The sequence below is a fragment of the Hemicordylus capensis genome, chromosome 7 (genome assembly GCF_027244095.1).
Source record: "Hemicordylus capensis ecotype Gifberg chromosome 7, rHemCap1.1.pri, whole genome shotgun sequence".
NCBI classification, from domain to species: Eukaryota; Metazoa; Chordata; class Lepidosauria; order Squamata; family Cordylidae; genus Hemicordylus; species Hemicordylus capensis.
This window is the reverse complement of record NC_069663.1, coordinates 26,994,284-27,009,197: the sequence shown is the minus strand read 5'-3', so window position 1 is coordinate 27,009,197 and position 14,914 is coordinate 26,994,284. Positions and strand designations below refer to the sequence as shown.

Sequence of the window (14,914 nt, the reverse complement as noted above, 5' to 3'; positions counted from 1 at the left end):
GTTCTTGGTTTCTCCATGTTAGTCATAAATAAAAGCAGCCTGCTTTTCTTTTCAAAAAGCAGTTCAGGAAAATATTAAAATACTACATTTCAATAATTGCTTCCTCTTCTCACTCACAAGCGTTCCTTCCCAAAATCGCATATAGATCCAAATAGTTCCCACCTGACGAGCCACCCATTAACCCCCTCAAGCATTTTTCCTACTGCTGCTCCTCAGCCACTTGCACCCAGGTATCTCCCCATGGGCCATAAAGCCAATAAGAGCTTTTCCTTCCTACGAAAAGGCAGGAACTGCCCCCACTCCCCATCCAGCTCTGCTCCCACTAAATGTAGAGAGACTCCCATAAATTACCTGCAAAGTCTCCTTATAATCTAGAGATAGATGTGTGAGCATTGTAGAATATTCCCCTTAGGGAATGGAACCGCTTTGGGAAGAGCATCTAGGTTCCAAGTTCCCTCCTTGGCAGCATCTTCAAGAGAGGGCTGAGAGAGATTCCTGCCTGCAGCCTTAGAGAAGCCGCTGCCAGTCTGTGTAGACAATACTGAGCTAGATGGACCTTTGGTCGGACTCAGTATATGGCAGCTTATGTTCCTAATGGAAAGTTATCTTTCTTGCTCCCCTCACACAGGATTCCCAGTTTCCTGTTTTTCCCCTTTTTGTTTTACAGTTCTGTGATAAAGGCTTGTTTTAGGTTAGGTCCGCACATCTTGTGGCCTGCTGGGCCAAATGCAGCCCACCTACCATTTATTGTGGTCTTTCACAGCCTTCAGCAGGTGGGTGGGGGAAACAGGTCTCTGGGTTCACCATATTTTCCTGTGAGCCTTTCTCAGCTTTGTGGGTTGCAAGTTGTGTAGGCCTAGGTTCAGCAATTCTGTATCCACCCTGCAGGGTAGTGGGGTATACTGGTTCCTTTGCCACTTTACATAGCAAATGTAATTTACCTTAAGTTTCTTCCACTGGGGAATCTGCCTCCTAGGTCTATTTCTCCAGTGCTTAGTTTTCATGTAGCTTAATGTTCCTCACACTCTTCACTTCCTTTTTCTTTTTATATCCTTTGTGAGCCAGGAATGAACAGAATTTCTCTACCCCTGCCCTTCTCCGTTATAGATGTGGGACCAAACGGGACGTGTTTGCCCTGAGGAACTGCAGCCAAACAGCAGGAATTACAAACAGAATTCTGGTGACAGGTGAGTAGGGGAAACAAACTACTTAAAAAACAGCAGCTCAGAATTATAGCAGAATGGCAATGCTTCATAATCATTCTGGGTCAGGCCAATAATTATTTGCTATGTTGATGTGTATTGTCTGTCCCTCAGATCTGAAGGCCTGTGTGTATGCAGAAAACCTACTTCTCTTTGTCAAAGCATATGAGGTCCCCCCGCCCCCCCATTTCTGAGGAACAACAGAAAGTTATGGATAACACTGAATCACTTCCAGGCTGTCTCTGCAGCATTAAGGATTAGAAACTTGTTTTTAAATTTTAAAAAATTAAACGAACCCTGAGATTCACAGGATACTGAGCTGTATGCTTGAGCAGCAGAATGCAGTCATATGTGTTCATGTTAGTCCTAGGAAATACAAGATAGCAAGCACCTGCTTTATAAAATATGTCTTTATAACAACTGACTTTGGAATGAAGTATTTAACGCTCACATATTTTTTATTCTCAGCAGAAGAAAACGCAATAATTATACTAGCACACTTAAAGAACTGGCTCAGATGTTGCCCATCCCTTTGCAAACTAGCTGCAAGAGGCTGACAAAGGTATTGTACCACACCATTTACCATTTGTATTCAAAGAGTTTCTGAAAATTTCTCCTTTGCAAAGCTGAAAATTGAGCTTGTGGTGCACATGGCCCTGTGGTGCTGCTGTTATAAAATTGTACAAGGAAAACTGTGAATGATCCTCTGTTTATTCCTTCTTGTTTGGTTTGCACTCTTGGCCTTACAACAGAAAGAAATTCTTCTCCGAGTCCTCCGCTACATTGAGCACTTGCAGGCAAGCATTGATACAGCCAGATCGCTGCTCCCGGTCCATTGTGGTGAGAAAAAAGGTAATTCAATGCCAAAGGGAGGCAGAGAAGGAGCAAGACTTAAGAGTGAAGCATGTAGCCACTAACAGGTGAATTAATCCAAGACAGTGATTTTTCTTTTCAGGTAGGGTGGGGAAGTAATGTGAGAGTGGCTGCCCATGGGCGTAGGGTCTATTGGACAAGGGGGGACAAATGCCCTTTGGCCTGAAGGGTGGCCCCGTCGTCACCTTCCTTTCCTTGCCAGTGCTGGTGACCTACAGCTGAGGCGTGCACAGTCTTTCTGAGTATGATGAGAAGAGAAGCATGCTGAGGCTGGGCTTCCTTTCTCCTCCCTCCCTCCCTCCCTCCACGCTTCCTCCTCCCAGGCAATGGAATGCCCTTCACTGCCCTCAACGCTCCTGGCCACCACAACCATGCTGCCCGGCTCTGATCCGCTGCCTCCGTCCCCCAATGGAGGACGGCAGCCCCGCGCCCAGCTCGGCTCCACACCGTCAAGCTGGCACTGCTGCTGGCCACCCTCCCACTCTGCACAGAAGATGAGCCAGTGGAGGGCAAGGCTTGGGGTGTATGTTAAGTTGCCCCGCCCCTTGCATCTGATGTCAGGTGCAGGGTGTGTGGCTTGGGCACTGGGGTGCACGCACGCTTTGTACACACGACGGAGGCCCCATAGCTCCGATATATCCCCCAGCTGCCGGCAACCTCGTTATGTCCCTGTGGCTACCCAAGGCACCTTCCTCCTTCTGGTGGCTGTGCCTAGAAGTCAAAGAGTATATGACTTTGGAATGACACAAGTCAGTTTCTAACCTGGGTTTGTAACTAGTTATTCTCCTGGTCAGCTGTGGCAAGTATAAATGGTTTCTGGGCAACCGGATAGGAAATCTCTACAAAAATTGGCTCTTTTATTTCTTTTGGGCCACAAGTATCTAATATAGATTTTTCTGGGCAGGCTGGCTAGTAAATATTTTTGTGGACTATTATTTGCAAGTCGACAATAAATAGATCCCTCTCTCCAGGTTTACAATAAACAGAATGAGGAATGGGGAGTAGAGAATGAGACAGAAGAGTTGAGAGTTGAGTTGGGTGTTTAAATAGATTGATGAAAAGAGCCAGACAGATGTCAGGAGACAGGGAGTTCTTAAGGCAGGGCAAAAGGATGCAGATAGAGAATGTAATTTGACTCTTCATCGGACAACAGGTAGGGATGTGCACAGAACCGGGCGGGGGTGGCTCGAGGGGGTTGGGGGTGCTACTTTAAGGGTGGGGGATGGTGCACTTACCCCTCCCCCTTGCTGGTGCTCGTTACCCATAAAAGCCTTTGGGGCAGTGGACCTCCCTGCCGCCCCTTCCCCCTCTTCGGCCGGAAGTGACCGGAAGTACCAGGTGCACGTGGGCATGTCGATGTTTGAAAGTCAATAGAAGAAATTTAAACCATTAGAACACAAAAAAGAAGAAACCAGCATAGAAAACAGAAAAGACGCATATGATAGAAACATATTTATGACAATCTCTGCTCTTCTTTGTGTACAAGCAGGAGGGTCTGAGCAGGCAGTGCCATCTGCTCTGAAGAGAGGGCGAAGAGAAAGCACTCCACGGGCAAAGAAAGCCAAGCCACTGGGTGTATGCAAGAAACCAAGGAAGAGAAGGCGCACCCGTAAATCAGGTTGGGGAAGGATTCTGTAAGCATGGGGTTGTTCAAGAGTGTTTACCTGTAGGCCTTTCTTTCCATCTTCTCACGATCAGTGCTGCACAATGTCTGTGATTCCCACCCCACAACTTTGGAAAGCTTCAGTCCTCAGAAGACACACACTCCATACCCGCATTGCTGAGGGCAGGAACCAAAGTTAGGCAAGGCAGTTGTAGATGGGCTACAACAAACTGCTTTCAGTGCAAATGTTGAGTTGGGAGAGAGGAAGCTACCACATTTGGTTAAGAAGGAAAGCAGGTTACCGGGTGGTAGGGATGTGCATGAACCGAGGTTCATGCACTGGTTCAGCGACAAACCAGTTTGGACAAGGTCTGAACTGGTTCAGTGCCACAGGGAGGGAAGCAGGGAGTGGGATCTTTAAAAAAGAGGAGAGCAGGTCCTTACACAGATGGTGTAAGAACACATTATCATGTGTGGTCAGCATGGTGCTGATCATGCAAATGGTGCATGGACTAGAGATGTGCATGAAACAAATAGCTAAGGAGGGTCTGCACTGGTTGCATATGAATGGGAGACTTGATGTATGAGTTACTGTAAGATATTCCCCTTAGGGGATGGAGCCGCTCTGGGAAGAGCATCTGAGGTTCCAAGTTCCCTCCCTGGCAGCATCTCCAAGATAGGGCTGAGAGAGATTCCTGCCTGCAACCTTGGAGAAGCCACTGCCAGTCTGTGAAAACAATACTGAGCTAGATAGACCAATGGTCTGACTCAGTATCTGGCAGCTTCCTATGTTCCTATGAATTCTGAAAATTCATTTCGAATTCAAATCTGCCCAGAAATTTGATTCGAATCAAATTCAAATAGATTTAACCCTGTTTTGGCACCTTTAAAAACCAATTGGGGCCTGAATGGTTTTTAAAAGGTGCCAAATGTTTCTCAGATAGAATTGGAATTGAATTCTGGAAATTCAATTCAAATTTGAATCCAATTGCCCTTTTAAGGGGTTATTCAATTTGAATCACTCGAATCACCCAGACTTGAGTCGAATCGATTCAAATTCAAATTGATTTGCACATCCCTGGCATGGATGACATATGTGTCCCAGTGCCTCATGTGGGTTCTTGGGACAACTGCCTCCTCAGCAGGGCTGTTCTTACGTTCTTATGTTCTTAAGCTGCATGTGGCAGCGGAGAACAGGAAAGGATCTGCTCTCTTTTTTAAAGATCCTGTTCCTCTCCCTGTGGTGCCAAACCCGTTTGGACCTTATCCAAACCAGTTCGATGCCAAACCATTGCATGACCCTCGGTTTGTGCACATCCCTACCATGTGGGTATCATTTGTTTATTTGTTTGTTGCATTTTTGTACTGCCTTGACCAAGCCACTCAAAGCAGTTTACAATATTAAAATTAAACATACATAAAATTTACAAAGTAGTATTGTCTCAGGCTGTTGGTGGTCTTTTCATGAGCTGAGGACAAGAGCTCCCTGACCTGGGTGCTTCCTTTCTAGCCATCCTCTCAGGGCACACAGGTCTGATGCACACAGGTGTATGCCCTGGAGCCAGGGTGAGGGCTAGGCACAGAGCAAAAAGAGATGTGGGGCCCAAATTGACACATTGTCTGAAGTTTCCTCATGTTTCAGGGAGTAAAAGCCTTGTCTTTGCTAAGGACACTATATTCCTGCTGAAACTGGCAGGTGACTGTGATACCTCCTCAAGAATGTCTGCTTTGCTTGGTTTTTCAGAGCAGCAAGGGGCAAGCAAGAAGGCATGCAAGTGTCTTGTTCTCGAGGCTGGAAAGGACACTTCCCAAACTGATGCATGCAGTAAGGAGAACCTGCCCACCATGGGAGATGCATCCTCGGTTCTTTTGCCTTCCCAGAAGCAGTCCTCTTTCTTTTCTGGCTTCCAGGTTCCAGTACTAGAATCTTTCCAACATGCAAATGCTGCCTTTCTGGACATCACCAAAGGTGGAGTCCTGTTCCACACTGCAGTATGGTTTCTTTAGCACTTTGTGTAAACCTTTCTGTGAAGAGTGCAGGGTGGGGAGGGGAGGGGGATAACTAAAGCAAGAAATACAGTATTATCTATAGGACAGTGACATCTGTTGGCATAGGAACATAAGAGCATCAGATGAACCTTGCTGCATTAGTCCAGAGGTCTGTCTGTTTCCAGTAGCAGGCAGTCAGAAGTCTGAGGGCATTCACAAGATACTCCCTTCAGGGATGAAGCTGCTCTGGGAAGAGCATAAGGTTTAAAGTTCCCTCCCTGACTTCTCCAAGATAGGGCTGAGAGTGATTCCTGCCTGCAACCTTGGAGAAGCCGCTGCCAGTCTGTGAAGACAATACTGAGCTAGGTAGACCAATGGTCTGACTCAGTATATGGCAGCTTCCTATGTTCCTATGTTCACAAGCAGGATTTGCAAGCAATGACCATTCCCTGACTCTCATTCCCAGCATCAGAGGTATATTGCCTCTAAACATGGAAGTTCTATTTATCTCTCATTACTATTCTCCCTCATCAATTTGTCAGTCCCTTTCTTTAAAAAAAATCCCACACATCTAAGTCGGCAGCCATCCTTACATCTTGTGGCAGTTAATTCCATAAGTTAATTATGCATTGTGTGAAAAGGTACTTTATTTTGTTTGTCCTGAAAGTATAGCCAATCATTTTAATTGGATGAAAGTTTTCAGGTTACAATTAAGCTTTCGGGTTACACAGAACTCTTCATGAGGCAGAATATAGTTATAGTTGTTGATTACATAGAGGAGCAAGATGAATTATTTATTTATAATTTATTATGAATGCAAATGTGTTCAGACACTTGAAATAGATTTTCTCATCAGGCCTGCCATACTTTGACAGTAAGCAGACTGACCTCAGTTAAGTCTGCTGTCCTTTAACGGGTCTGACAAAAGATAGAGGCTGACCTCTTTGTATCATATCAGCCATTTTGTGCTTGCTTCTGCAGGCCTTATAGGACCTCAGAACACTGTCCTCTGTGTGCTGGTCCTGTTTGTACTTAACCATTGTAAAACCTTCCTTCTGTGAAATGAACTGGTTCTGAAACGTTTTAACAGTGTTGTTTTGTTTTTGTACTTCCATTGTAACCTTTATTGGCAGACTGGAATTTGTGTAGTAATCCAGAGGCAAGCAAGGGTGATGATGTGTTTTCTGCTTGCGCGGCACAAGTGGCTTATGATGAACTGCGCCAATACACTGAAGGGCCTGGACATTCACTGATGGGGTAGGAATGGAGAGTGGATAATTTGTATTTTGGGAGTATAAAGTCAGGTTGCCATGTGATTATGAATTTGAATTAGGCCTCTGGTCTGTAACACATTTTAATAGGGGTCACTTTTGGAAATGGCTGGAGGGCCAACAGGAGGCTGGAGGGCCAACAGGAGTGGCTCAGTTCTTGGGCACACTCCTAGGGAAGCTGAGACAGAGGCAAAAAACTTTTAAACCCCTTCCTACTCATTTCAGCTGCTCCTGCTCATTTGCCTGTGTCTTGGCTTACAAGTGTTGGTGGGTTAAATTTATGCAGACATCAAGGAGTTCTCTACCTGTGTCTTTAAACTGTTCACATGAGTGAAATTGGCTAAGCTGCAGAAAGTGGGGGAAGTGGTTATTAGGACCTCAGGGAGCATATGGGGGCCAGATGAGAAATCCCTGGGGGTGGGATCAGATTGAGTCCCTGGACTATCGGTTGTCTATCCCTAATGTAGACCACCAGCAGCTAACTTGTCTAGCACTGAGTGATGCTGAAAACTATACCACAAGCCAAATCAGGATTTTGGGTCCCTGAGTTCTTCATTGCTTAATCTGTGCCATTGTATTTATTGCTGACATCTTAAATTTACCCAGTAACACCCTTTGGAGAGGATGCCTGGCTTGGTAACCATCTCAGTTGTACTTTCAGGCAGGAGCTAGTGTATTATTATTCCTCTTGTGAGGAAGAAGAGGAAGAAGGACCTGGCACAAGCCCTTGGCTCTCAACCCAGTCCCCTGTGGGCATTTCCCATGGTAAGTTGCAAGCAAATCTGGGGAAAGACCCAGGAGAAGGCATGCTGGGAGGGGAGGAGCCTGATACTGGGAAGCTGAGGACCAGAAAGGCCCTTCAAATTCAAGTTTTCACTGAGAAGCAGCCAATTGACATGGTCCACTGAGGTTTCTTCCTGCCACTGCTCAGCATCCTCCTGAAAAAGAGCAGCAAAATCTCTCTCTAAATTGCACTCCTTTTCTTTCTTTAAGCAGGGACCCTGCAGCTATGTTCTTCTGGGGCTGAGGCCCAAAGCAACACTTGCTTGGATCTGGGGTTGAGCCCTTCACTTTTCTCCTCTCCTGCTCGACTGCTCCCCAGGCACATCCTGCAAGGCAGCCAGGAGGAACTTTCTCCAGGTAAAGTGGCAGGAGGGAGAAACATAATTGGAGTGAGGCACAAGCCATGACCTGTGTGACTCAACATCCTGTCCCTGTGAAGGGGATGGGTAGAGTAGGTGCATCTCCTTCCCTGCGAGAACAGATATATGCACTCCCCCCCGCAAATGCAGGGTAACCCCAGAAGTCATTCATATCTTTTGACGTACAGCTTCATGGAATATCAAGCATATGTTGAATAAATAACAATAATTTGGAATGTGGCAGTGCAGGAGAGAAGCCTTTCTTTCCCCAATCAGCAACTATTTAACAAGGGCCATATTCTGAATTTAGTTTGTGAGGACCAGCAGTTTTGAACTCAGCTCACTAACTTGCTCCCTTGAGAGCTGAGACACAAAGGAAAGTCTCTTTTAACCCACCACCACCCATTCCCCAAATATGAACAGGGCAAAATGATTTGAAAAGGGTTATTTAAAGGTAGAAAATGAAAACCACTGAGTTGTATCATTTGAAATTGTTTTGGTTTCTGATGCATTTGATATTTCCATGATGCAAATCAAGAACAGTCCCATTGGATTGAATGTGGCCTTGACTGCAACACAGCCTTGTGTATGGTAGATCATAGAAGTCAGACATTGCTACACCTGCAATATACCGATGGAGTTAGACTGCTTTGGGATGGGATATATTGAGGTAAATGTGATATATGAAAAAGCTGAGGAAAGGAAAACTTGAGAGCCAGTTAGTTTAAAAAGTGGTATTTAGGTTTGCTTTTTCCCGAGTGTAGGACTACAATTTATCAGTCTTCTCAAGCTGAAATGAGGGGAGGTGGATGGTCTACTTCAATCATGCTTTCTTAAGCTTTAAACTTCTTTTGTTCCCTTTCAGTGTTGTTTGAAGATGTGTATCTTTCCCCCCAGTCTAATAGTTTTCCTCAGACCCTTTCAGGAACCCTGTTAAGAAAGGTCAGTATTTTTTGTGGGAGAGTCAAAATTCTGTGCCAAGGTAACAGAATTCCTATATTAAGACAGACTGGGTTTTGTGGCCTGTAAACATACGGAGTAAGAAAAATTGCATAGTAAGAACTGTGTCTGTCTGTTTTATTTCCTGCAGTGACCGCCCAGAAGCCTCTGGGCACACAAGCGGGCTGTGAAGGTGATGGCCAGCCCCCATTCTTTGTCTCCAGCACCTGATAGATAGGAGGCTCCAGTCATCTGTCACGGCTAATGCCACTGATGGATCTGTCCTCCATATTTTGCTGAGATTCTTAGAATGCTGAAATCTGTGCCAACAGTGTGTGCCTCATGCATACACAGTAAGATTACACACAGCTCTGTTCAGCAGGCTGGATACAGGTGCACAAAATCCCTTTTGAAACATCAGTTTCTACTTCTCCTTCCATACATTGCCTCTTCCCCATTTCTTCCATTTACAGAAGGTCCCTGCCCCAGGCAATGCCAGCTGCTGCCCACTGGGGCTAGGGGGAGAGACAGAGGGGAGAGAAGAGAGCCAGAGGTAACCATAGGTGTGGCTTACAGTAAACAGGTCCAGCCTCAGGATGAGCCAAAAAGAAGTGGAGGGCAATCATCAGCCCATGGTTATAATGTCTCAACCAAAATCTCCATCATTCACACCAGCACTCAGCAGCCTGCTCTTTAGTGCTAAACTAGTGCTACATTCGCCCCTTGGATGGCTGCAAATTCAGGAATCCTGCTCTTAGACTGATTAATTGTAGGTGTCGGTGTGGAAAGTAGCAATGCCTTCTCGCTCTCAAGTCCCCAGTATCTCTGATCTCTTCTTCTATCTCTTCCAGTCGGCATTCACATTGGATCACTGCTACCTTTCCTACAGCGAAACGGTTAAAAGTGATTCCAGCCCCATGTCAAGAGTGAATGAGAGCACCTCTTCATGGAACAAACAATTCTTTTCAGAGGTGGGAAGGAGAATGGGCCAGGGACTTGGTGTGTTATTTGTGTGTGAGAGTAATCTTGTCTTGAAACAGTTTTAGTTCACTACCAGAGCTACGTTTGCTTAAATTATTGGTTTTAATCCTACAGCACATTTGGGATCATCATTGACCACAAAGTGGTATTTAAAATATGTAAAAAGTTTTCCTCTAAAGTTTCCCCCTCTAAAAGAAGGGGCTTGATTGTTCTGTAGTGTTTCAAACCCACATGCCTGCTTTGGTTGGTTTTTTAAAATTTGAATGTGTTACTAGGAACATAGGAAGCTGCCATATATCGAGTCAGACCATTGGTCTATCTAGCTCAGTGTTGTCTACCCAGACTGGCAGCGGCTTCTCCAAGGTTGCAGGCAGGAATCTCTCTCAGCCCTGTCTTGGAGATGCTGCCAGGGAGGGAACTTGGAACCTCAGATGCTCTTCCCAGAGCGGCTCCATCCCCTACTAAGGGGAATCTCTTCCAGTGCTCACACTTCTAGTCTCCCATTCATATGCAACCAGGGCAAATCCTGCTTAGCTAATGGGACAAGTCATGCTTGCTACCATGAGACCAGCTCTCCTGTAGGATCATTTAGACCCTAATTTAGGTAAATGGGAGGAATGAAGCATTTTAAATTCAAGATGTAAAGTTAGTCTTTAAGGTGCCATAAAACTTTGTTCGTTCTGCAGCAGACTAACACAACTACCCCTCTAAAAGGTTCTTTAAACGTTGTCTTAATTGACCTCTGTGTCAGAGTAGTGAAGGATTTTCTACAAGACCAGGAGGGTTAAGTTAGTTCACTTAGATAATAAATAATAATAAGGCTCTGTATAGTATTTTGGTACCCAACACAACAAGATTTCACATGCCTCCACTTTGCCCTGTCAGGAGGCTTCCACCATCAAGAGCGAGTATCCAGTGTCTTCCAGTGATGAGAACAGCGACAGCACCTGGACACCATGCAAGAGAGTGAAGCTACCCCAGGCAGCCTGTCAGAAGAAGAAGAAAGTGGGCAGGAGGCAGCGGCGCCGTGAGAAACGCAGCAACTCGGCTCCCTTGCAGCTGAAGAAGAAATGTGTCAATGGATTCATCATGTTCTGCCGCCTGAACCGCAAGCACTACATCCGGTGAGAACTGGAGAGCCAAAATGTTGTGGAGGGATCCACCTAATCAGAATGTCCAACCACCATCCTCCTTCTCAGTTCTTCACACAATCCCTCACTTCTTAACTGATTTGTTTTCAGAACTTGGTAGCAGTAATAAACATAGACATACAGACTTCACTGACAATAGCTTTTCCCTTTATGTTATAAGGATGGGAGATAACAGCCCTATAGAGTGGGCCAGTATTCTTACAGTTATAGATGTCAGGTGACAGCTCCATGTTTGTAATTCCCAGGCCAATTCCCTCATTTAAGTTGCCTCCAAGAAACTACTATTAGCCACAAGAGGGGAAAACTTGTGCTTGTATGTTTTCTTCTCTATTGCTAATGGAGGGTAATAGCAGTTGTGGGGAGGATTTTAAATTGGGAAATCAACATTCTTCTGAAATGCCCAGGTGCAGTGAGGGAGGATGGGGAGGTAGCCACTGAAAATATCATTCTTCACCCCAGTCATTCTTGCATCTGCCAACTGTACTGCAGAACTCTTTATTGCAATTATGTGGGGTTGTGTTTTGGGTTTTGTTTTGTTTTTGGTCCAACAATTTTATATTTGTTTCAAAGCCCCAGATTCTAGGAGTTCATGCTGCTAGATGACTGTTGTACATATGTGTTTCTCAGCAACCCTGAAGGCTGGTGTTTGTGTGTTGTTGTTTTTAATTCCCCATCTATGAAAGTTGAGTCTAATGATTTTATCGAAAGACCTGTAGCCAGGGAGCAGAAAACATAGCATCTTGAGCGGTGCCTGGAGACGTCTGGCCCAATGCTTAGGCAAACATACTGGCCTAGGAGAAGTGCAACCAAGTACTTCCCTATTGTTTCCATGATCGACACTGCAGGTGCCTCTAAGACTGCATATCTTCTTTCACAAAACATCCCAGTATCCATGAGCTGAGACAGCATGTGAGTGCATGTATTGCTCAGTGTGGGAGGGGGAGATGGGTTAGGTTTCATTCAGGTGTGTGTTTTGCTAGCCATTTTTTATGGAAAGGCTGGTCACCAAGGGGTTGCCATGGCAACCTTATTCTCTCAAGGCCTGGAGGGGACACAGGCAAAGCCTCCTGGGTGCGCTTCTCGTGAGTTTGAGTGATCAAACTGGGTTTTCTTTCTCTTGGCAGCGCTTGCCCAGGCATGGCCTCCACAGCTGCCACAAGAGAGCTGGCCCAGCTGTGGCGCATGATGACGAAGCAGGAACGGAAGCCGTACTGGTACGTCTGGTGTTGGTCACAACAGACATGGCCCCTGGCAGGTCATCAGTCATCCTGTAGGCCAGCGTTTGGGCCAGCACAGTAATTCATGCAATGCACCCCCACTCTTCCAGGATACTGAGATGACAGAGACCAGGTTTTGAGTTCCCTTCTGGCTTTTCAGCATCCTAACCATGAAAATAAACAGCTTTCATTCCCCATAGTCCCTGACCCCAGAGTCAGGGACCTTCTGCAGCCGAGTTCATGTAAAAATGGCATCTGTCACTTGATAGCCTGAACATTTATAGCAGTTTAGAAGCAGTTTTCATGTAATAAGCCATCATGTATTGCTTCCTTTATCACATGGTGAAGCTGTTAGTATGTGTTCAGTCAACTGGAATTTTTAGTCCACCAACCATATACATCCACCAACCATTCTCTTTTCATATCACCTTCCTGAAAATAAGCATTCATTGATCTGTGATGAGAGTAGAGTTGTGATTGGTTGGCTATAATCTCTTATTTTGTGGGAAGCAGTTAAATTTAACATGTGAATTCCCTCTGCAAGCTCATCCCTATGAGCTTGTCAATCACCTGGCAATGGCAGCTATCATATGGTAGCTTGGTTGCATAAAGTAGCTTATTGCAGTATGGCTACTACAGGTAGTTTTCATAGGAAATAATCCTTAAGTGATAAACTTACCTCATATATCCCTCCCACCCCAGCAAGAAAGCTCGGAGATTCAGCCGCCTGAACAATCGCATTGTGAGGGATGACTTTTCCAGTGGAGAAGAGGATCCAGAACCACTCAAACCTTTCCATCTGTTGCTCGCGGAGAAATCATTTCCTGTTGCTCAGAACTTTGGTGACTACTCTTTGCTAGAGCTTATCCCCTGACTCATCGCACAGTAAAAGGTAATGGCGTATCAGTTCCTGGAAAGTCTCCCACACACACACACACTGAATGTTACTGATGATTGAGAAGCTTCCCTCTGGAAAGAGTCTGCAATGTAGCACCTACCTTTCCTCTCTGCAGCAATGTACCAGGTGATGGAGTCTCTCTAGACCCTGTTGGTTCTGGCACTGTTAAGGGGCAGTAGTGTAGAGGGTAGGAAAGGGGAAGGAGGCCTTTACCACCAACGATGCACAAACCCCACCCAACTGCTGCTGCTTTTTACTGCTTGCAAATATCCCAGCCTTACCACGGTGTTGTCCGCTGCTACTCCTCAAGCTTACCAAAAGCTGCTTCCTATGGGAAAGGAAAATCACAGATGGATGTGCCCCTTTGGTACTTCCAGATTGCCTACTAACCACCATGTGCTCAATGTTCTCCCCAACTTGTGACCCAAAGCAGGGTATGGTGGCAGCCACTGTGGCAACATCATTGGCAAAAAGGAGAGAAGTCCACAGGTCTGGCTAATGGCACCATGATAAGCCACTTGAGAGTATGCAAGTTTGGGTGTTTGCGTGGGCCTTGATCTTAGAGTGTTACTCCATTTGAAACGGTGAGGAAGGGGGAACGATCTGTGGATCCCCTTGCAGAAGGGGGAAGGATCTGCATTGCTTTTTAAAAAAGGATTATTACTCTCATTTTTAACTGTACCTTTTCTCAAAAGAAGTCTAATGGGGCAGAAAGCTGGGTACTCACATTTAAAAATCCCTATTTATTGCCAAAGTATTGAGGTCCTCTTTAGGGATGTGCAAGGAACTGGTGACTGCCAGTTTGAAGGTGGTGGTGGGGATAACTTTAAGGACTGGGATGGGTGCTCTTATCCCCCACTGCTTTCCCCCCACCGGCACTGTCATTAAAATTGGTCCTGCAAGGTGGCAGCGTACCTCCTTGCCACCCCAGTATGTTGCGGACTGGCAGTGTTCAGAAGTGACCACTGCGCGTGCACACATCATGTGCGCGAGCGAGCGCAATGTGCACACATGCAGCGGACACTTCCAACCACTTCCAGTTCACAGTGTACTGGGGCAGCAAGGAGGTACGCTTCTGCCCCTCGGGACCGATTGTAATAACGGCGCCAGTGGGGGAAACGTGGGCGGGGGGGTAAGAGCACCCTCCTCAGTCTTTAAAGTTATCCCCCCCCCACCTTTGAACCATCGGTCTTTCAAACTGGTTTGGAGGTCCACAAAGGGCCTCCGAACTGGTTCCATGCACATCCCTAGTCCTCTTCCCCTTGCCTGAGCTTAACTCAGGGAGTAGGTTTTATCATACCCAGCCAGTCTTACTCCTGGTGCCTTCGCTTCATGGGACATTTTGTTCCAATATGAAATGCAGTTTTTGACATCCATGTGGTCTCACTCCCTCTATGGCAAACGTGAGGCTTTGTTTCATGCTTAGTTACTTTGTGTGTTTCTTTGCTTTTTACCTGGTGCAAATTAATGAGTTCTAAGTTTGCTCAGAGTAGCATTTTGTTTCCACCAACCATTATACGTGGGCCTGTACATGAGGCTCTTGAAAAAGGAATGGCCCTATAGATTTGTCCTGTGATTCAAAGGGCAAAGACAAAGGCTTCAAAGACTCACTTGATTCTAAGCAATAGTGTACCTGTGAAGGGCATTG

General features: G+C 45.8%; 1 protein-coding gene across 1 annotated transcript; it reads left to right on the top strand.

Moving 5' to 3' along the window:
- The first annotated feature begins 1,107 nt into the window (after positions 1–1,107).
- MEIOSIN (meiosis initiator) lies at positions 1,108–14,204 on the top strand. Its single transcript, XM_053268570.1, has 13 exons — positions 1,108–1,187; positions 1,671–1,764; positions 1,955–2,054; positions 3,565–3,693; positions 5,423–5,647; positions 6,801–6,924; positions 7,600–7,703; positions 7,932–8,078; positions 8,946–9,022; positions 9,871–9,990; positions 10,886–11,124; positions 12,276–12,365; positions 13,071–14,204. Exons 1-13 carry the CDS (start codon positions 1,108–1,110, stop codon positions 13,240–13,242), a joined length of 1,701 nt encoding a protein of 566 aa, XP_053124545.1. The 3' UTR covers positions 13,243–14,204.
- Positions 14,205–14,914: the final 710 nt, after the last annotated feature.